The sequence below is a fragment of the Nilaparvata lugens genome, chromosome 1 (assembly GCF_014356525.2).
Source record: "Nilaparvata lugens isolate BPH chromosome 1, ASM1435652v1, whole genome shotgun sequence".
In the NCBI taxonomy this organism is placed as follows: domain Eukaryota; kingdom Metazoa; phylum Arthropoda; class Insecta; order Hemiptera; family Delphacidae; genus Nilaparvata; species Nilaparvata lugens.
Genome location: NC_052504.1, coordinates 26,821,193 through 26,844,014, shown reverse-complemented (window position 1 = coordinate 26,844,014; position 22,822 = coordinate 26,821,193). Strand labels below are relative to the sequence as shown.

At 36.1% G+C, this 22,822-nt stretch overlaps 1 protein-coding gene across 1 annotated transcript; it reads left to right on the top strand.

Annotated features, from left to right (window-relative positions):
* The first annotated feature begins 1,628 nt into the window (after positions 1–1,628).
* Positions 1,629–18,359, top strand: LOC111056367 (homeobox protein slou). The gene is made up of 3 exons (XM_039423747.1): positions 1,629–2,097; positions 3,258–4,334; positions 16,861–18,359. Exons 2-3 carry the CDS (start codon positions 3,770–3,772, stop codon positions 17,361–17,363), a joined length of 1,068 nt encoding a protein of 355 aa, XP_039279681.1. The 5' UTR covers positions 1,629–2,097; positions 3,258–3,769; the 3' UTR covers positions 17,364–18,359.
* The last annotated feature ends 4,463 nt before the right edge of the window (positions 18,360–22,822 follow it).

Below are 22,822 nucleotides of genomic sequence, written 5' to 3'. Positions count from 1 at the left end.
TCCTTAATTATATTATAATCTATGACGTACCTTTAGTAGCGGTTATAGGAGGAAAATCTCCATTGTGAGGTGACAATTTGATACTCTCTCTCTCTCTCCTTAATTAAAGCAACTACTGAGGCAAAGAAAACTAAAAATGCTACTGAAACAAACGGTTCCAGAGCCAAACACTAAAAAAAAAAGCCTAAAGCTGGCATGGAAGCCATGATTAACACAAAGTTGTGATCAGACTACATTTAGTACTGCTTATGTCGGAGGACAGACGCTGAGTGAATGCGCTTCGCTTTTCTCGTATTGCCGAGGACAGCTGCAAACGGCCTCACTAGATGGGAAGCCAACCAACGCCAACTGTGATTGGTAGCCACTATTCTCTAGAAAAATTTCCACCAATAGAAAGGAACGTTACAACTACAATTTAAGATACATTCTCCCACCAAGTGACAGCTATTTTCCTTGACAGCTATAAATTCCTTGCCTTATAAGGTTGTGAACCAGACTGATATTCTAGGAAAATCGTTGATCTTCCCAATACCACAACTTCTACACACACACCTATAGAGTCGACACTACACAACGCAGAAAAGCAAGGGTCATGAACTAGGCTGTTGCTCCAGGAAAATTGATGTTATTCTTAGGATCATAGCTTCTACGCACACACTTACAGAGTCAACACAACACAACGCCGAAAAGCAAAACAGCAAAATCCATTTTCACAACAGGCTAACTTCTCAGGCTAATTCGCATAATTCTCATCACTCACAATTGTAACAATAAATATTGTTACAATAGTCAAAATCCATACATCTTCCGACAAACAGGCATCAGCCTCCTTGGATGAGTTGCATTCTTATTCCGTTTCACAAATATGTGAAATGTGTGTATTCGAAGATTGTTCAATCTGTTTGAATCTACCATTATAATATTGTAGTATCATTATTAATTGCTATTTCACATAAGATTTGTTATTGTTCACATAGTAATGGTTATTTTTGTATCTCATGTTTTTCATGAGATAAAAACATTTGAATTCATTTATAAATGAGAATATGCATAACGTCAAATAGTGTTTTTCATCAATGGATGTTCATGTTTGTGTATATTCGACTTTGATTTTCATTGAATTCTGAATATTAGTTTACCTGAGTCCTCAAATGTTGAGTAATTGTGTATGGACCTTGGGATCATGAGAATGAGAGTGATAGGATGAATAGTATAATAATTCACTAAAACCAGCATTCATTATTCAACTAAACCAACCATGAAAATAGTCGAAATTAAGTTCTGGTATACAAGAATATACAACATATTCAAATCCGATTTCAGATGTTGGTAATGAACAAATGAAAATAATCAATTGGACAATTACCGACTCTTTCCTTCAAATTGAACTGGGATTGAAATTTTCATGATTATCAAAATTTTGAAATTATCCATGTCAATTATATCCCATATTGGATGACGAACGCCCAGAGTATTGGAACTCTAATAGTGCTTTATTAGAGCAGACGGGAATGAGATGGGCAGACAGCAGCTAGCAGCCAGGCTAGAAGGCCGATTTAAGCCGTTTAGGGGCCATAAAATAATGCGCTTTGACAGAGATAATTTGTGCGGAGCTGTAATCGCGAGCTCGTGTAGTGACGCTTGAACGCGTGTGAGCGTGCGTGCGTGCGTGCCTGAGCAGCAGCGTTTATTGAAGAGAGCTAGTAGTTTAGGAGCAAACCGAGACAATTAGAAGGTAGCGCTAATTATCTAATTCAGAGCCGGAGTCGGAGGATGTTACGCCGAAGAGGGGTGGCCAAAGACAAACAGGCCAAAACGCCCTCGGCCAATCACCGCTCACCCCGCGCAACCGCTCCACCAATAGCAGGGCAGCTCACCCTCCGCCTGCTCACCCCTTCACCCGCAGACCGTCATGCTCAGCATGTGTAGCTGAAACTAACCTCAGTGCACTTTTGACAGCCTGCCACGTTCAGCGGTCCTCTGCCCCAACGGATACGCCGAAACATGTCCGAGTCGACTATTAGTTTACTGTAATTTCACAGCCAGTGTTTCAGACTGTCTAGTATGTGAATAGTGTTACGTCTTTCCAAATATCAGGTAAGTTTCAATTTTAAAAATATCTTTCTTTTAAATAATCATATATTTAGACAACAATGATAACATTCACATGTTTTTTGTGTCACTGTTGAAGTTCTATTCCATATCTCATTAATTTGACGATTAAAAGATCATAGATTCGTTTCTAATAATATTTGTCCGTGTGAATTTTTGAAATAGTGTACTAGCTGAATTTGATGATGCTGTATGTTGATAAATGTAGATAGACCTATTTTTAATTGGAACTAAGTTAAAGCATGTTTACATGTCGAAGTTATGAGTCGCATTAATGACTAAATAGCAATCGTTGTTATTCTATGTCAATCTATTGGCATTGTTGTTATTCGTGAACGGATGCGATATGGAGTCATTATTTCATAAACATTCATTATCTATCATTGTGTTAAATTGAATGTGAGTAATGTGTGATCTTCTACGAGGATGAAAGCTCACATACATGTTAAACTAACTATCCAGATCCGATAATATATTTCACGGTAAGGCTATGATTATCTAAATAATTGATTATGTAGAGGAATGCATTTCCAGTAAGAAACTTTTGCAAAAATGAATCATGTTATCTGAAGAATCTTGTACAAAGAAGAAATTTCATTCATGAAAGTCAATCAATTTCCTCTCTAGAATATATTGTCGAGGTTATTATTCTACGGACATGTTGAACTTTTGGTCTTTGTTAATGATATTTAGTAGAGAAAATTTATATCATAGACAAGAAAAAATACGTATGGAGATTAACTTCCCAAAGTTTCGGAGGATTGTAACTTGAATCACAATAATTTTTTTTTCAATTATTATGATCGCTGTCCCGAAAAATCTTTCAAACTTGGCTCGAATTACGTGACAATGCTCTTTAAGTTAGAATTTGTATGCAGAATGATCTTTCAATTTCGATTAAAGGTAGGCCGTAGGGTACTCAATCTTAGTGGAAGTTATCAGCAAGAGTCTTATTGAATTCGTGAGAGAAGCATGTTCAATTGTTAAAGTATTCATCAATTCATGTGAACGGGTAAAGTTTTTTGTAAAGCAACTTCTTCAAGATTTGTTTTAAGCCACTTTATTTTATAGAATTTTTCTATTCTCAATTAAAAACTTCAATGATCACAGCTTCTAATAATTACAAATTTGCTTATACTTTCCAGGTGCTGTACTGGCTCTGGCAGTCCATCACTAAATATCTGACAAGATACGACGTCTCAGAATAACAAAATTGTCCTCATCGATCGTGCATCATCTACGTTTTCTATCAAAGAACTCTCCGAAACATCAAAATAATCCTAAAAAATGATATTCCAATAAGAACATGAACTAAATGAGTAGTTCCTACAATGAACTTATAGTTTCTATCATGAACTAATAAACTGTTAGAATTGGAGTGAATGTTAACTTAAATTGTTAGAATATAATTGAAAATCGGTTATATAGTTTTCAATGATGAGCAGTCAAGATATAGTAAACTTATTTCTTTGTAGATAAAGTGTTATTTTTGGACTTGATATTAAAGAAAGAAGAACCTCTTGTCTTTCAAGTGAGAATTTTTGAACGTGATAAAGGAATAAACATTGTTAGCTAGGATATAAAACTAATGCAATATCAATTAAATTATTGTGGCATTTATTGAGTGATGTAGGGCAGTGACATAAGCAGCAAAAGCATGACAATGATGATGATGGAGCGCTTGCTGCACCAAGAGGCACCGCCCTCACGGCCCGCGTCCCGATCGTCGTCCGACTCGCGGTCACCACGCAGCCTGAGCACATTCGCAGGCAGCTCGAGGCTGCTGCATCACCCGGCTTCCGCCTTTCTCCGGCCTGAGCCTCACGACGACGACGGGAAAGAAGTGGACGACCATTCTCCGGCAGCCAGTCCAGATCCGCGGCGAGTGTCCTCCGAGGAAGACCTGCTGAACGTTGATTCACCGGCCGGCGGCTCGCCCGTTGACTTGACCAGTAGCCGGCACCGGCTGCTGACTCGACTGCCCCCCAGCCCCTCCAGTCCTCCTTCGCCGGCCAATGACGACGACGACGACCGCGAGGGTGTCGCCTCACCGCCCCAGCCGCACCGGCGACTAGCCTTCTCCGTCGAGAACATCCTCGACCCGAACAAGTTCACCGGACGCGAGAAGGAACTCCCTCCCCACCCTCACCTCTCACCATCGCATCGATGGCGACCGCAACTGGATCTCATCAATTCATCTTCCGATATCATGGTTCATTCAGGTGAGACAATTATCACATTCTTACTCTCAATTAAATACTTGAATTTATATTAATCAATCGTAAAAACATTTCATTCACATGGGCTACTTTTCAAGTTGTTAAAAATAATATAAAAATCTTGAAGTACCTTTTATTTTTTTATTTTATTTTATAACCTGGCGATGGTGTGATCACCCAAACTAGTTGTTGAACTATTTTAACGTTTTTTTAAAAAATAAAGGGTACTTCAAGATTTTTTATATTGTTTTTATCAATCAATTGTGTATGAAAAGCTTGATGATCGCAGGGTGTTCCTTTGATAATGATGAGCTTGGATTGATGGACCTTGGAGTGAAACTTTACCTGATCAATGAGTGCATCTAGCCTGTTATTGATCAATTTTCTTCTCTTGAATATAGAAATTGGCCATTTTTTGTGTATTGACATATGGGCTTTAGTATACTCAACAATAAATTTTCCACTTTTCGACCGAATTTGACTCATGATGCATGATTTTGAACCGCCTTGACGAGCCGAGAAGAATGAACGATGTCAGCTGAAGTGTAGTACGATGAAATCTGAGCATTGTGTCAAAAGTTATAAGTGTGTGAAATTTTGATCCTTGAGGTGTCCTTAAGCACGCCTCTACACTAGAAATACTGAAATGAAGTGCATCTAACGGGTGATTCTCATGGAACATAATCTTATGAACTTATGTCATTGTGCAAAATATCAATGTGAAGACTATGTAGTTGGTGATGATGGTTGAAGCTGAAAATTAGGTGTTTTTCACAATACAGTACAAGGAGCATTGTTGTCAGGTGTACCTGGAAATATATATGAGATAGAGCGCTCTACCTGATCTTAGATTGTAGAGCACAAAAATACGCCCAAAGGGATTTTGAATTATACATCTAAATGGTAACAATCGGAAGATATTGTTGATCAAAAACTAAAATTCATCAAAATTGATTTTTTCTTCAAATTTCACTCATTTTTGAAAAATCATAACTCAGTAATTATTGGAGATAGAGAGTTCCGAATGATCCCATTCTATTCACAATTCCATAATCTAGGAAAAAGGCGAGAGCAAATTTTTCTGTCCGATTACGAGATTTGGCAGAAATAGCTGAAAGCTGGAAAATGAGCCGAAAATACGAGGTTTTTGGGCCATTCTGTATCTAGCACAAGGAAATTTTGCATGAAGAAATTGGTTCTGGACTTCTTTTATGTACCCAAATAATATATTATAAATATATACATGCACCAATGTATATAGTGACTGGACTACATATCCAATTAATCCATCAACTGCAGAACTAATAATCATTAGGTATATCACTAGATAGAATAAAGGGAATTTCTATATCGCATCGCATTTCCAACAAATGAAGAAAACAATGGCCAAAGTATTTGGCTTTTATATTCACAAAAATTTTAGTACAATATGAAAATGAAAAAAATACTTCATTAGGCGGAGTTGGGACTTTTAAAACATGTCTTCCACTCAACCTCGACAATATAAGAATATAACTTTACTTATAATTTTACAATATGAAAACAATATAACTTTATATCGACGGTTTCTTCTTCCTTCATCTAAATAATTACTTTCCACTTCCCTACATTGGAATGTGATGCATGTTTTACCAATTGGGGGATCTTAACGTTAATATCCGCAATAATCAATTCTCCTATATTTACATGTTGACCACTTGATTCTCATGTATCACTTAGCTCTATTATTTGAGAAAGCTCCTATCAAAAATATTCATTGCTTACTTTGAATGATTGCCAATTTTCCAATAGCGATTAAAAACATGTGAATGATGAATGAACGGCTACGCCAAATCACAGCTAACTGCCGGTGACCGCTGACCGGTGAGTGGTGAGTGGTGACAATTTGTAGCCTTCGTAGCAACCTATTCATAACGGATGTTTGTTTTATCCACGTGATGGCCATACTATTGAATTCATTCATTTCTAAACAAAACCATTACGGACAACAATTGCCAGAGCTACTACTGTGACGTAGCACACATTATTTGTGAATTGTAAAATACGGGCATATTTTCAACCACTACGTTATTAATAGCCGGAGGGATATTTTATTGTTACGCTTGGTGGAAAAATCCAGTAGCCTACATTTTTAAAATTGTCTGTTGTAAATTGATTGGAGCCATTGAAAATTTATTGGCTGTTCCATTGGTTCACAAAGCAGCTGTGAATACGACACATTCAGATAATGTTTCAATATACAAATTGGGCAAAACATGAACTTGAAGTAATTGGCTCATTAATTTGAAATTTTCAATACCAAACCAACACTGCTGATAGGAACCAATTCCATAGGATTTTCTCATATCGCTGGAAGATTTGATGTAGTGCCTTTCTTACATTTGAAATGATGATATTCTAATACGAGAATATAGCCTAAGTATCATTCGTAAAGTGTTACATTACAGAAGATCCAGAATGTAATTTACTATAAAAGTGAAATTCATTCGACTTTTATTAATTTTTCTTCCATTAAATAATTCCTCTGATAACATCAAGTTCCATAATAATTGGAGTACTAATTCGTGTAGGAGACGTAGAATAACATTGAGATCTTTCTTATTGAGAATAACATTTTTTATATATTATTTCAAAGAATTTTCAGCATAATTTGGGCATAGGTTGATATCATTGTGGTGAATGTGTTCTTTAGAGGCCTACTGGATAAGATCTATTTGTAAAAAAAATATAATATTCAGTAATAATAATGCGTATAATAGGAGGAACTATGTCCCTGAAATGTTGTAGTTGCTGCAACACGCTGAGCAAAAAGGAAAAATTAATGATCCAAGTAACGTATCCTTGATACTCGCGAAGTTATTTATTTTATCAACTCATTGTATATTACTCATTCTTCCCAAGGATGATAAATGATTATCCCACTTGATTCTTTCCAGTAATAATGATTATATTCAGTGAAAAATGTCGCAGCTTAGAACTAAATCCTACTTTATATTTTGTTTATAACTGAAATATCTTTATATTCTGTTTATATACTTTTAAATCTGGTCAAGTTTCTCACCCTCAAAAACCGACTTCTGCCTATCAAAATGCTTTTGACTGAGAATTTGCATTTTTTTAATATTAAAAAGAGTCAACATTGGATAGGGTATTTTGATAGTGTCAATCCTAGTACCAAGGATAGTGTCAATCCTATCTTACTAATTTCCACTGTATTCTGAACCAAATTTCAAAACGGCAAATGCGATCAATTGGATTGGAAACTTTAAAACCATTATAACAACACCTTGTATTGGGAATTTGTATTTGGTTTGACACGCGAGTGACAATTTCACTATACAGATTGTCGCAGAAATAATGTTGAATAACAGAATAGTTCCGCAAAAAACATTAACGTTTCAAACATTGTACGTTTGGTAGCGGTAATGATTTCACTTAATGTTTTTTGCAGAACTATTTTGTTATTCAACATTATTTCTGCGACAATCTTTATAGTGAAATTGTCACTCGCGTGTCAAACCAAATTCAAATTACCAATACAAAGAGTTGTTACAATTGTTTCATAGTTTCCAATCCAATTGATTGCATTTGCCGTTTTGAAGTTTGGTTCAGAATACAGTGGAAATTAGTAAGATAGGATTGACACTATCCTTATTGTTCCAGTAATGAAAACTGATTATTATCGCTGTGAGCTTTGGAGCTCGATGTTTCATAGCTAATAGTTTATGGGTGATAGTAATTGTTACGGTTGACCGGAATTTATGAAAGGCGTGTTTAAAACAGGCTGGCCATTTTCAGACAAAGGCAGCGGGGTGGCAACACCTTAGCTGTAATGCAAAAACGACCAGCCCTGATAAAAAATAATCGGCGTTGTAAAAACCGAAGGACATTAATATCTCCGAAGGGTGTAATTTGTGCAGGGCCCATAAGCTGAGCTGGAACAATGGCAACGTGCAAAAAGTGTTGACAATGAACTGGGTGGGCCAGGGTTCACCGGTGACAACGATCACATTAGCGACATGCATCGTGGTGAATTGTTATCGTCAATGGTGATGGGAAGGGGCGGGTGGAGAGGGGAAGGCCCATAATGTGCTGCAAACTACATTCTCCATGTCACCTCCCTCTCAAATACTCTACACGATCCGGCCTATTATCGCATAAGCTACTACTGCCATCCTATCGTCAAAAGCCCCTCAACCCTACTTCCCCTACATTATTATGATACGACAAACAATGGTGGAAAACCTACGTTCCGTCCAACCCATCCCAACGTCAAAGATCGCTTGGTTTAACAGCCATCTGACTATAATGCATGTGCTTGTACCACCAGCACTTTCCTAGTGCTGATTAAATGCTGCGCTCAGCTTCCGCTCTATAATTTATACTCGAATTCATTTGAGAAGTTTCAACCCTCATTCAAATATTCTACAACTATTCTAAAATGTTTGAATGAATTATTGATAACCGCTTTGTAGTTTGACGCAATTTATTATTATTCAACTAGACTACATATTAAAGTAGGCCTATGTATGTTGAATACTGATGAATGAGGGAGGATTTATTCAGAATGTATTTTCTAGATTTTTTTAACTGAAAGCTGTGTGGAGTATTCAATGAAATAGTGAAATATTTGTGAGAATAGTGGAGAATGAATGTTATCGATCAGCGAGAATTTTCCCTCACGATTCAATGCTAATGATCCTTACATCCTTTCATTTTATGGAAGTATTTGTTGTGATCATTAGTCCTACTAAAAAATTTTACTTCCTTTGATGCTTTCTTTTTGTTCCATTCTCGATAGTTTCATGTACTGTACCGTTTAGTTTCCACAAACAATGCACAAATTCCACTTTATACCGTACGGTAGACTATGTATAGAAACTGAGTTTATGGGATGTAAAAGTATGAAGGAAAAGATGAATGTTTCTCCAACTGCGATTGTCTTCCAATGTGTCTACTCGCAAAAGAAGAGCTGAAGACATAAATACTGTACACAAAGGGAGTATAATCCCCTCTCATTTCTTGCCCGAAAGCTCTTAACAACGCAAACGGTGTGGTTTGAAAGGAGTAGTCTCTCAGGAGGAGAAATGGGGAACGAAGACAAAAATGTATTTGTAGTGGTGGGTGAGGGAGTTGAGGGAAGGAAGGAAGAAGGATAAAACAAAACACAAGGGTTGGTCCTGTTGTAAGGTGGGTGGGGAGGGGGTCGACCGGATAATAATGATAGAAAGACTGAGTCAACAGGCGATATTGTCGTCATGGAAACCGCATCCCCGCCCCTACAAAGAGGCCCTTCTATTGAAGACGTGGGGTGATGGTGAGTGAGAGGGCGTGGGAGGGACTATGGCTTATCGACTGAGCTCCCGCAAACCTTACCGTAAACACCTCTCCGGCAGTTGAGCGTCTCCTCTCACTCATCCTCGCCGTCACCCGCACGCGCGCCAGCTAAACGATCACTCGATCCATGCCGGCACATTAGCATGTGTGCAACACCTACTGCTTCATCACTTATGGCCGACATTGTCCAAGGGTGAGGGGGGTCTGCAGGTAGAAGTGGAGAGCCGATTAAATGACCAACCACCGTTACTAATGACCATCCTTCTTTGCAGCGCACCTCTGCCCTTCTATCTGCCCACAATCACACACAGCACACAGTCTACAAACTATGCTGCAAGATATCCCGACGTTTGAAAAATGGAAGATAACAAGAAAATTGAGAGATAACCCCATTGTTTATGGAGTAATCCCATACAAAATACAAGGAACTCAAAAAGTGAACATCAAATCGAATCAAGTTTCATTCAACGACATTACATACATAACAAAGTCCATTACACAGTTAATATTACAGGTCATTGAATACAATACTACTTGCTCAAGATAATTCTTACCTGCAAACAGGAGTGGAATAGGCCTACATTCAGAATTCAAATGAGAATGTAAAAATACACAGTAAGCTCGAAAACATGAATGAGCTCAATTGAATGGCATCCGAAAATTGAATGATCTAATAATGTTTAGGGAGTATGTGATCATATTATTATAGAATAGCTTTAAGACCCAACAGAAATCATTGGTTTAGGCAACCAAATGGTTGTTCCGTTCCGCCTTTTAGTTTCAATATCGTTTCAGATGTCTCCATCGTCATTTATTGAATCTTTCTTGCTCATATATAAGCATATCTGATGAAAAATGTCAAGAAATGATAGAAACCTGTAACCTGAACGCTGTGCTTGAACTTGATCATTTAAGCTTGGAGCTTTCTTGGAAATATTGATATCTGGAGATATCTCGTGGATGAGTATTTGGATGATTGATTGATTAGCTGCCTTTATTAAAAACCTTGGAGGGCGAAGTTAGGGTGCGGCCGGCCCTCTCTTACACTAAACCCTCCAATACAATTGTAAGTTAATCTAAAACACTGTACAACAAAGATTATAAGATTAAAAAACAGACAAATTTTACAAAATAATAAAAAGCTTTCAAATAGCGAATTAAAGAAAGAAAAAAGAATCAAAATTTCTTTTAAATTTAAGTCGGATGACTTTAATTCGGATGATGGAATGGATGAGAGAAACATCATTGTTTGAAGTGACGAAATCGGGAGAAACGTGAAAGCTGTCCCACAAATGATTTTAGAAAAAGAATGACAGTTCATTAACAAGTTAACTGGAAATTGAATCGCTCACAGAAAAGGATTGTGATAACAAAGTTGATCGATTAGTTAGTTACAATATCACCTCAACCGAATAATAGCCAACTAGGTATATGAAAACATAGACTAACTGAATAATCATAGACTAAATAATCGGATGCTAATGAATGGAAGTCAATTTTTTCATCTTCCTATTTTATAGGAATGAGAAAATCATTCATATGCTGGATGGAATTTTTATTTCTCAAACCGAATGTACTTTTTAATTACTCCCAGATATTGAATGTAATTGAATAGTAATTTCAAGTAGTATGATCTATTTATGCATTACCATAAACATAGTTTATCCATTAATTCCGGTTACCGAGAATTTATTTTCCTATGATTCCCAATGAATTTTACAAATTAATAGACTATCAGAAGTTTCTTAAAGTAAAACATTTTAAATAGAAGTGAGCATCAATTAGCAAACAATATTTGAAACAAAGCGTGCATTCTTCGCCTAATTGAGCTCAATTAAAACATTACACGAGGTTAATCATGCAAACAATAACAGAGCACGTCATTCATGAATGATGTGTTCAATGAATGGCGGAAGGAGGAAGCATGAATTGGTAACGTTAATAGATGGCAATAATGGCTATAATAGCATTGACATTGACAGGTGGCCACTGTCAATGCTTGACTGTTTTCGTGATTACCTGAAGGAAACTGCAACCTACTGCCTCATTCTAGGATTAGCCAGAGGTCAACGGTGAACGAGTTCTTTCTATTTCAACTTCTTATAATAGAAGCTCCAAACCCTTAAACCTTCTAGTCGTGACCCTGGATTCCAGCGACCCAGCCAATATTTGTTTAAGTTGTTATAATTCTGCTGCCGTGCCCTTTAATGTCTATTGTGACAAATGTAAATTCATGTTAGTAGACAATTAACCTTGGTGTAGAGTTTCAGTGCTCTGTGACTTGTTTTCTTGAAATGACCCTTCTGGGTCCCCAGGACCCAAGATTCACGACTTACGTTACTTTATCATTACTTCCAAATGTACATTTTTATGCGATAGTGATTGGATTCAAGCAGTCAATATGCAAAGACTTCTAGTAAAATTGTACTAATTGACTTCTAGAACTCAATTTCAATGATATTATTAGTGATACTGAAAATAAATTCATAGTGCAAGCTATGAATACTGGCCCTGAGTAGGATGATAATGAAACCAATGAGCTTAATATGTGATCCCACGGACATTGAATTACCCTAAAAGTGAACTATATTTCCACCATGTTTTTAGTAGTGTTTCAGGATCTATCCCATTCATCACTATAACTTATTAGGTTTTGCAAAGACTATGCAACATGAGCTTGAGGGTAAATTAGAAACTACCCTATGAGTAACTATGACATTCCATTTTCATATCTTCTTTCTAATATTGTTGCACGTAAGATTTATTATTGTTTATTATTTATTAATCACTAAAATTTTTTGTTCACTTTATATAAAACAATATCCAAGCGTTACTTCTTCACTATTCTAAAATACAAGTTTTCTTTATTTTATTTTGAAAAATATAATAATTAAGATCCAATTTTGCTTTACACGAGTGCTCTCTGCATTCATAAGTATTCATTGGAATAAAAAAACATTCTTCCTTGAAATGTGATATATATTATTCATGATAGAAAAAGTGGGTCCACAGGATCCAGGCTCACGACTAACGTCAGAGAAAATTAGGGTCACGACTAGACGGTTAAAAAGAATCATATATATTTCCACTGCCATGTAAAAAAGAATTAACTAACAGAATATGGGATACTTCCCATATTCAAAGTATCCCATAGTCGCAAGTCTCGACTATTTTGCGGAATATGATGTTGACTTTACTTTGGTGTTCACATCAGAAGTTGTGCTTATCAATGTGTGGAATGAAAAGAAGAATGTGCTGCAATGGTGTATGCAAGCTTACATATAGGAAACTACTGCTCCAGAAAAGAACATGTTAACAAAACGTCTTCAAATAGATTACACAATCAAGCAACATATTTTGACGTGGATGAAAATTATGAAATTTGACTTAAATATAATCAAGGTGTTCTAATAAATTTTGAAAATGTTGGTTCAGTTATCATCGTCTTTTATTGCCACTGTTGAATATGGTAGGTGTACAAGCAAATTGTTTCTACTTAAGCGACAGGGAAACGTTTCCAAGAACATAAAAGGAAATGTAGCCGTGCGCGGAGGACCGAGCAGGCGAGCACATGTGTGTAAGGATGCTCTTGAACTCGCTTTTTCATGACAAGGGACTTGTCAACAAGGAAATGGCTCCCTTCTACTCAATCCATTTCGAGTCCCCGGGGACGTCGCTCTTCCTCTTCCAACAAGGCATCAGCCTCATCGCATCTCGCAATTCTTTCCCAGACCAGGCTGGGCTTCCCACCAACGACCGCTGCTCCAGTGTAGACAGATATATATTCGTGTGAAACTCCATTCACAGCTTTGGAGCTGCAGGAAAAAATAGTGAAAAAAGAATCTTGTGTTCGACCAAAACTATGAACTTGGAAAATTGGTTGGGCTGGTTCATTTGAATTCCCAGTTTTATCCACTGAACTGTACTGGAAAACATCCACTAGTCATACAAGAACATATTTATTTAGTCTGTATCTACAGAGTTGATGGGGATTATGGTAACAGTTCAATATTTCTTCTACAAGGATAATTTCAGAGTAGGTTTCATTGGAGGTCCTATTTGAATTGGAAAAAAAATTTTCTGTCGCTTCAAAAATTTGGTCCGCCATCTTGGGATTGACATTTTGAATTTAACTTCTTTTTTTTTGAATGGGAAGATGGTCATATGATACATGATTTCCGTGCAGAATTTCGAGAGAAAATTAATGGCAAATACTACACATCGATACTTCAAACCGTTCCAAAGTTATTCACATTCAAAGATGCTAACAATAAATCATACACAAATAAAATAAATGAGTACAATAAAAATCTGACATAGTGTCATGACCTGTTCAGAGTGTTATGTAAGTAGATGTTACTTTAAGTATTCACTAACACTTGAGAAAGTGAAATTTGATAAACCAGATTTTCTATTTTTATTTCATTTTTGTATGATTTATCAATATATTCGAGTATTTTTATCAAATTCAATATTCTAATTTACTTATTTGTCTAGAGTTTCTTTTTAAGTAGAGTTTGGAAGAACCTCTTGTGCAATTCAATAAAACTGGTTGAGTGGAACTACTTTGCTTTTTTAATAACATAATAGCAGAATTTGATTTAGTTCAGTAAAATTAAATAATATTCCAATGCATTCAGAATTATATCCAATAATAATAAGAGTTGATTCAGAATCAAAGTCGTGAATGCTCCTTCTACTCTGATCATTTTTGTCAACTAAATGATGCTTCTCATCCGATTTTTCTTTGAAAATATTAATTTCAAAACAATCTATTACAGCGCGAAATTCGCTGAGAGATTTTATTCGATATGTAGGCTATACAAGACATTATCAGGTCTTTACGGATTAAATAGCATTTTCGTTTAATAAGAAAGGCTTAGAGGGAACTGCCCTCTTCAATTTCAACCCTTACAGGATTACGCGCACAGCCCTCGGATTATCAATTCAACTACTTTGTTCGAGGCTCTCTCCCCACTATAAGCACCCTGCTGTATTTATTCATCTAGTTATTTCATTTTGATAACAAAGTAATCAAAGTCAATAGGTGTATGACGATACGTCTCTCCCTCCTCTCGCTTTGAACCTTAAATTCAATGAAAGGCTTAAATATGAAACTCCTTCAAAGAAGATTCAGTCATTTTTATTACATTTTAATCGGAAAAGTGTCTCGTGAAAGGGGGAAATTCCCTTCTTTCAATTTCATCTCTCTACCTGAGAAACCATATTAAAAGAAAAACATATTTTTCATCGATCAACTTATTATTGCTGAGAATGATGCTCAAAAAACTTGGGAGATTAATAGTGAATGAATGTGGTATTCAGGTTTGCTCAAAACCTACCTACTCGCTATTTCATTACAACACCTCCAGAGAAAAAACTTAACCTCTTTATGATTATCCAGCAACCAATAACAGAAACCAATCAAGCTATTTTTGTAGCTCGATTTTTCTAAGCGGTGACAAGACAATAATATTATCTCTAAATCATTTTTCCAAGATTCGACAATCCTAGAAAGTATTATTTTTGTTGTTGTATGGATTTGTTTATAGGTATGTTCTAGATCAGATTCCAGTTTAGATATCAAGATAGAGCAACTTACTAATTATCTGTTAAGTAGAGATATATTCATAGGAAATTAGTGACCACAAACATCAAAATATAGCTATACTATGAAACAATGTGTGTCACTGGTGGTAGGGTATGTTTACGTCTTGTAGGAGTGAGTTGGTGTTGGTTAGCCTCGTTTTGCGATGCACGACCTGTGCAACGAGCGGCGTAGTTTCCCGTAGTGCCCGGGGACTCAAGACAGCAGCAGAGAACAGAGAGCAGAGAAGGAGCTGCTTGATGTTAATCCGTTGTAAGCAGTTGGCAACCAGCGATAAGTCCTCAGTTAATTACCTCCCCTCTCCCCCTTCCACCCTTTTCCACGCTCTTGCTTCTCGCCTTAATTAAACCTAATTAACTCTCGAGTCACTTAAGTGTTTGCCGCCATCGTTCCGCACTAACCTTTCGGAAAACGTCACACGAACTTAACTCAGCTACTATAGAACCTCCTTCAGAAGCAGAGCGAGCACAGCAAAGTAATGCAGCCTTCCCTTCTCTATTCTCACACAACGTCTCCTTCCAATCATTTCTCAAACCCAACGTCTTCCTCCAATCGTTTCTTACTATGGTTTCATCTCCGTACTCAGTTCATCTTTCCTTTATTCTCAAATCCCTCTTTTTTCTTTTTCATTCCCTTCATGTCTCTTGTTTTCATATTGTCAGTTGTTATTGATGCTGTTTCTCATTATCCACCTCAAGTCATGACATCATCGTTTGTATTTAAAATGATTATTATTTTGTCGAAATGTTGTAATTTTCTTAAGTTCTACAAGGAAATTATCTAAGAAGTTCTGCATTGATTGTTCAAGTGAACGGAGAATCCGTTCTCTCTCAACATCCTTGGGTATTAGTTTATCACAAATTATTAGTTGCAGTATACCTGGGTTGGATCTGTCGTTGAATAACCGTTCCAGATTAAGAAATGAATGTGATATGATCATTTAGTGGAAGTTTATCCATGTTTTCTGAAATCGCATTTTTTGCATAATATTCGTCGTTCACTATCTCCATTTTTCCAGAATAAAAATAAACGATTGGAATTGAGTTCAACATCATTTTTAGAGATGTAGAATTGTTTGGAATGGAATAATAAATAAAATACAATTAATATATTTACCTACTAGGAGAGTTCTATTCATAACTCATTCAAAACAAAACTTGAGTCTCGATGCTCATAGCTTTATTGTTAGTGTTGTTTTATTATTTGCCATCGGCTTCAGTAACAACTTTCTTCTTATGATTACTCAACTGATGATGATGCTATGAGCATTGAAATTAAAAAAAAATTGTTCTATATTTATGTATTCATTCGTACAAAATCATATATCATTGAAATCATATTGAGGTGAATCCTTTAATATTCCTCTTCCAAATTCAGATCAATATCAATTCGGAATAGGGTCAAGACAGTTCTAATTTTAGTAAGAAAACTGAAAAAGTTTTACTTTTCACAGCACATCACAATTTTTTGTCCAAATTGTAAAACCAGAAAAAGCAAAATTCAAAATATTTTGTTTCAACTGAAATTATCTTTGCTATTTTATATTAGGGAGTCTAATTGACGGTTGTTTTTGTGTTGGTTCAGGTCTCGGACAGTACGGCGGCGACCAGAGTCCGATGGATGACGACGACGTGAGCATGTCAGGGGAGGGTGGCGCTCTGAGCGACGGCGGCAGCGAGGACCGCGACAAGAGGTCGTCAGGGGGCGGCAAGGGCGGCAAAGGTGGCAGTAAGTCCAGTCTGGCGGCGAGCGGCGGCGGCAAACCGCGAAGGGCCCGCACCGCCTTCACCTACGAGCAGCTGGTGGCGCTCGAAAACAAATTCAAAACAACGCGATACCTGTCCGTCTGCGAACGGCTCAACCTGGCGCTCAGCCTGTCGCTCACCGAGACCCAAGTGAAAATATGGTTTCAGAACCGACGCACCAAGTGGAAAAAGCAGAACCCTGGCATGGACGTCAACAGCCCCACAGTTCCGCCCCCTGGACCAGCCACCGGTCCCCCTTTCTACCACCCTCTCGCCTACACTCCTCATTATCCCCCCGTGCAAACCTATCCCTACTTTCATCATCTTCCACACGCTTCTTGAACCTCACGTATTCATTTGATACGAAAATCGAGTGAATTCTAAGTTACTTCGTCAGTGTTCTGTGTAAAGCCAAAAGTGATTACCGTCATGGACTGATCAACTCATGTCAATGCAATCGGACAAGCAATCATGAGTTGATATGATCAGAATCGGTCCATTTGATCAGTGAAAGCGTCATTACGATCAATAAGAATCGTTATTACAGTTTTTTCCCACTGCACCTTGTTAAGAAGAATTTTTTTCAGTTCCGAAGCAAGATTCGGTGGAGTTTCTCCTTGAAACCATCTTGGCAAGGGAATTAATCTATAATAATAATTGAAAATAGTAGTATGAATAATAATTATTCATACCAATTGTGGAGTTCCAGTGATGGATTCAAAAAGATCTCTCAATCTGATTGACACATTTGAATCTTCCTCTTGCGAATATTTTCGTTATTTTCCTGAAGAGCATTAATAAATCCAACATAAAGTTATGATGAAAGAATAAATGTGTTACACTCGAATCAATTGAATATTCCTTCGCAAAGCATTCTTCCACAAGCTGGACAGCTCTACATTAATTTATTATATGGATGAAGGCCAGATCTCAAGCTTAAAAATAATTTATAAATCATTCATTTTGGAGCCCTTTTCCAAGAAATTCGTGGGTAATAATGTTCAGAATATTTCAATCCATATTTGGAAGTGTGATTCGGGGGTGCACATGTTACCAATCATTTTTGAAGAGAACTGAATGCATAAAAGACTGAATATGAACAAAAAATAATGGTGAAGAGTTATGCATTCGAGCAAGTTTGAAAGTTAAAGACAGTGATTACCTGTTCGATGATCTCCCCATATCGTAATATTGTATATTGTGTATAAATTGTAGAAAATTACCATTGAATGTATCTATCGTTTCTCATTGTGTATTTCAAGTGTTTATAAAGTGTATGAGAAATCTCACATCTAAAATGTTGTAAATAAAGTGAAATATAGAGTTAAACCAATTGAATTTATGTAGATTTTTTAATTATTTCACCTCTTCAACTCCAATCCCATTTTTTGTTTTCGATAGGAAGTAGGCTACATCTCACATGTTGTGAATGACCTGCCAACTGAACAATGAACTTCGTTTGAGAAATGCATAGTTTCCAACTCGACAGATCTCAAGAAATATCAACAACTTAAATGCTATCACAGTCATTCACTTGATTTGAGCATAGACTGTGTTCATGATTCATATCATAATAGTTGTATGAAGAGTATATTGAAATTTTATATGAATCCTATTGAAAGACTTTCGATAAAAAATGCCAGACACTGATCATTATAATCGTTTGTCATATATCTTCTATCAAGTATAATAGGCTAGATTATAATATGATAATAGTTCAACTAGTTTGTCCATAATACTGTTATTTCTAAAGGTAAATTATTCACTACTATGGTCTATGAGAACTCAATAAATTATTATAATTTGATTGCCTTGAATGAGTTCTACAAGATTCAACCCAATAGAATTGATTGTAACTGCAAAATTAACTTCAAACTGTATTTATCTATAATTTCATTGGAGATATTAAAAATTCAATAATTCATATTTCACAAACATCCAATCATAAAAGTTGAAATTCATCAGGATTATACATTGTCATTTCACCTAAAATGAGATAATAAGATAATCAACAATACTAAGTCTTCTTTGCTAACGTGTGTATTAGTAGATAGATAGATAATTTCATTTATTCAACATACTTTATGAAATATTACAAGTGTTGTGGGCGATGTTAAGGCAATAAGAACCCTCTCTCCCACCCAACCCAAAAAAAGTAGTAGCAAGGACTACTAGAGATTCTTCAGGCCCGAAGAATAGTAGTTATAATATTAGTTACTTTTAAATAGTAATAAGCTGAAATGATAGTACTATAGTATTCCAATTTTGATAACATCCACAACATTTGTCAATTGGAGTTTTACATTTTACAGAATGTATTCAAACAAGGAATGTTCATGAGTTGAATTTAGCTCATCGAATGTGTTTCGGCTCTAGCTCTGAAACTCTTAATCTGAACCACTTCTTACGAGGAGTTATTTCATAATCTAATGAGATTCTTATTATCTCACAGAATAATGTAATTAAAGGTTTGGAGCAATGGTTTCACCTGAGAAGTAGTAGGGGGAAGAGCCCCTTCCCACCACTACCTTCGTGAACAAAGCCATAGTACATTCGTGTGACGTCACACAGGTAGGGCTCTAGCTGATAAAGATCAGCTGAAATCAACGAATTTTATTGGTGTAGGAGCCCTACCTGAGCTGACGTCACACGAATGCACTACGGCTTTGTTTACGGATGTAGTGTTCCCACCGCCCTGCTGGGTTTCTCAGACACCACGTATTTATCATTCTATTGATAAATGATAATTCAAAGAAAATAATTGATTTATAGGAATATGATGATGAAATTGATGCAGTATTCCAAAGTCTCTCATTTTCATACTATATGGAGGATCATTGGAAAAACATGAAAAAGAAATCCTCCCATATTTGAAAGTTTTGGTTTCAACCAAATTCAGATGATGAAACAATTTAACAGTTCTTGGAGCACTGATTTGCATGCGGTCAATGATCGAAATGAGCTTAGAGCTTGGAAAGTCATTAATTTATTGTGGTGGCGATTGATTGGTGTAGGGGCGGTTTGTTGGGAGGGTGGCAGAGGAGGTTGTGTAGGGGTGGGAGGGCTTCCGTCCTCTTTGCCAGTATAAATAATTCGATTGAATTCAGAATCCGTTTTCACGGTTGGGTTGAGAATTCTTCACAGGCGAACGCCGCTTGGGCTCATCTATATGATAAGCACCGCCTTTTAATTTCGTCTGTCGCTGACACCACTGGTGTAGTGCAGTGCAGTGCGGTGCGGTGTGCACTCGGCCTTCTGGCTCTCATCTCCAAATCCCCCTCAATTACTCTTCAAACATGCCCAAGAATTATGGACACGCCGATTTGCATGCTCAGACCACATCCAAATCGCTCTCTATAAGTAGTTAACCAAAACTTGCGCAATTTTAACAATATAGGTGGTAGATTACAGTAGAATAATAAATAGTAGGTTTCAGTTAACCTATTGCTTGAGAAGATTATTAGGATTATTGGAGAATTTTCGTTTCCAGGATTATTGAGATAAATCAATATTTATCAGGATATCAGTGTCATACATTATTGGCATTATTGGTGGATATTTAGAATCTGCGAAACGGGCATGGTGGCAGCAATCCCATTCCACAAATCATCTTGGAAAAATTCAATACAGGCAGTGTTGATTAGCAAATGAATGGTAATAATGAAGGAGAGTGGAGAACAAGTGGAAAGGGCAAGTTGAAAGCCTTCAATCTGTGGCTCCAAACCTCTGTAATTCAGAATCCTTTATATCGAGATGGATATATTAATGATATATCTTTATGCCTATATATCATATTTTTGCCTATGACGACATACAGTACATTGTGATTTATGATAAAATTGTGATATTATTTGCAAGTAATATGTTCTATAGGCTATATCCATTCACTTATCAAAACTTATTAATCTTTCTTACTGACTTTGCCTTGCGCTGAAGACTTGAGCAAGTGATGTGATTAAGATATCACGTTAATAAAATCGTCTAAAATTGTTGTTACATGTGTGATACTTGAGCTTGCTGAATGCTGTTTTTTATTTCTAATCCAATAAGGCAAAGAAAATTTATTATAGGTGGTCTACTCTTCGAAACTTTGTAATTAGTTTACGTCATTCGTCTTAAGGTAGGCTACACATTTACGACGTGAACATACGGCGTCATTGAGAGAGTCAGATGGAATAAACATCTTGAATGGAGGTTTCAAAAACTGGAACAAAATTTTTATTTCATTTTTATTGAGATGACATCACATGTGATATTGGGTAATAACCTGCTCATTAGTCCTTCAACAAAGGTACCAACACCTTTACAAGAAAAGATAATCAGTTAGAGGATTTGCATATCCATCATCGAATTACAGTATATAATCATTCCACCTCTAAACTTATTGATGACGCCCACATACACACTGCGTTTCTGTCATAATGAGTAAGATATCCTTCCTCGTTATAATAACATTCTCTGGACAACATTAACTTTTTTTTAAAAAATGTTGAGAAATGCTATAAGATCAGCCAAGTTTTTTCATTGGATCTTTTCTCCAATATGTAGTTGGAAAAAAAGATAATCGGATGATAGTGGAAGATGAATGGGAAGTCAAAGGAGGATTTCGAACAACCAGGAAGCTCATGAATGATTGAAATAGTAAATTAGTGGAGACAACAGAAGTGATCACCTACCCAATGGGAGTAATAGTCTAATGCTCCTTATCTTAACCTTGAGGAAGAAGCAAGCAGCTTTACAAATCATTCTGTTATTTTCAGTTGAATTCTGCAATCGTGTGATTTTTATTACTCAGAAATTGATATTTTAACTAGTTTATCATTAGGATTATTATGAGTTTAAAAAATCTCATGATGAGAAGTTGGATCAATGAGTATCACCTTTCGAATGATACCTCCAAGTGAGTGGTTGCTCTCTCAAACAAGACCGTCTTATTGAATAGATGGTGATAATCAATAATCTTATTAGATAATATACCAATATTATTACTATATAAAAAATTATTCAGTATATCATCACTTGCGTGGCAATAATCTATCATTCTGACTATTTGAGTATCAATAATCGTATTATATAATATATTAATATTATTACTTGAGACGTTTTCTAACATGATTACTTTTATCAGTTGTTTTTCACTAAATATCTAGAAACTTGCAAACACTGGCTTGTTCAATTGATTCTGTGCTTTCTTTCTCTTTGTTCTGTCCTTGTCTGTGCCATGCTGTCTTTCTATTCCTTTCTCTCTACTCTCCTTGTCTTTCAGATAATACCGTTTTGCTTACGTCATTTCTACATTTTGTTGAATCCTTTTTCGTTTGGTCTGAACACTTTTGCTCGAACATTTCTTGGAGAAGGATCGTTTAATTAATCCTTGTATTTTGTCCTTTTATTTAGCTTCTGCTAAAATTTGGTTCTGCTAAAGATGTAGTCGCTCAGAGCAAAGATTTTCTAACATCACAAGTTGTGATATCTATTTTTATTTTTATTTCTTTTATTTTTAGTTTTTCCATGTAGATGATTTTTTTTTTAAATTGATTTAAAACAAAGTAATCATGATGGAAAATTCAGTCACCATAATTTAATTTCAGTTGTTGAGTATCTGAATTTCTTTTTTAAGTTTTTTTCTGGAAATGTACTTCCGAAATCCACTGTACAGGTAATGATTTATTTCCTTAAATTACTTTATAAGTTGTTTTCTTGTTTGAAATTTTCATGTCTGTAAATTTAATTTAATTCTATCATAGCATTCTTAAAACTATTTTTCAGATCATTAATAACCTAATCCAATGTTTGAAACA

Coding starts and splice junctions, on each gene's coding strand:
- LOC111056367 (XM_039423747.1), top strand. CDS start 3,770: ATGACAATGATGATGATGGAGCGCTTGCTGCACCAAGAGGCACCGCCC. Junction 4,335..16,860: donor CGATATCATGGTTCATTCAG/GTGAGACAATTA, acceptor GTGTTGGTTCAG/GTCTCGGACAGTACGGCGGC.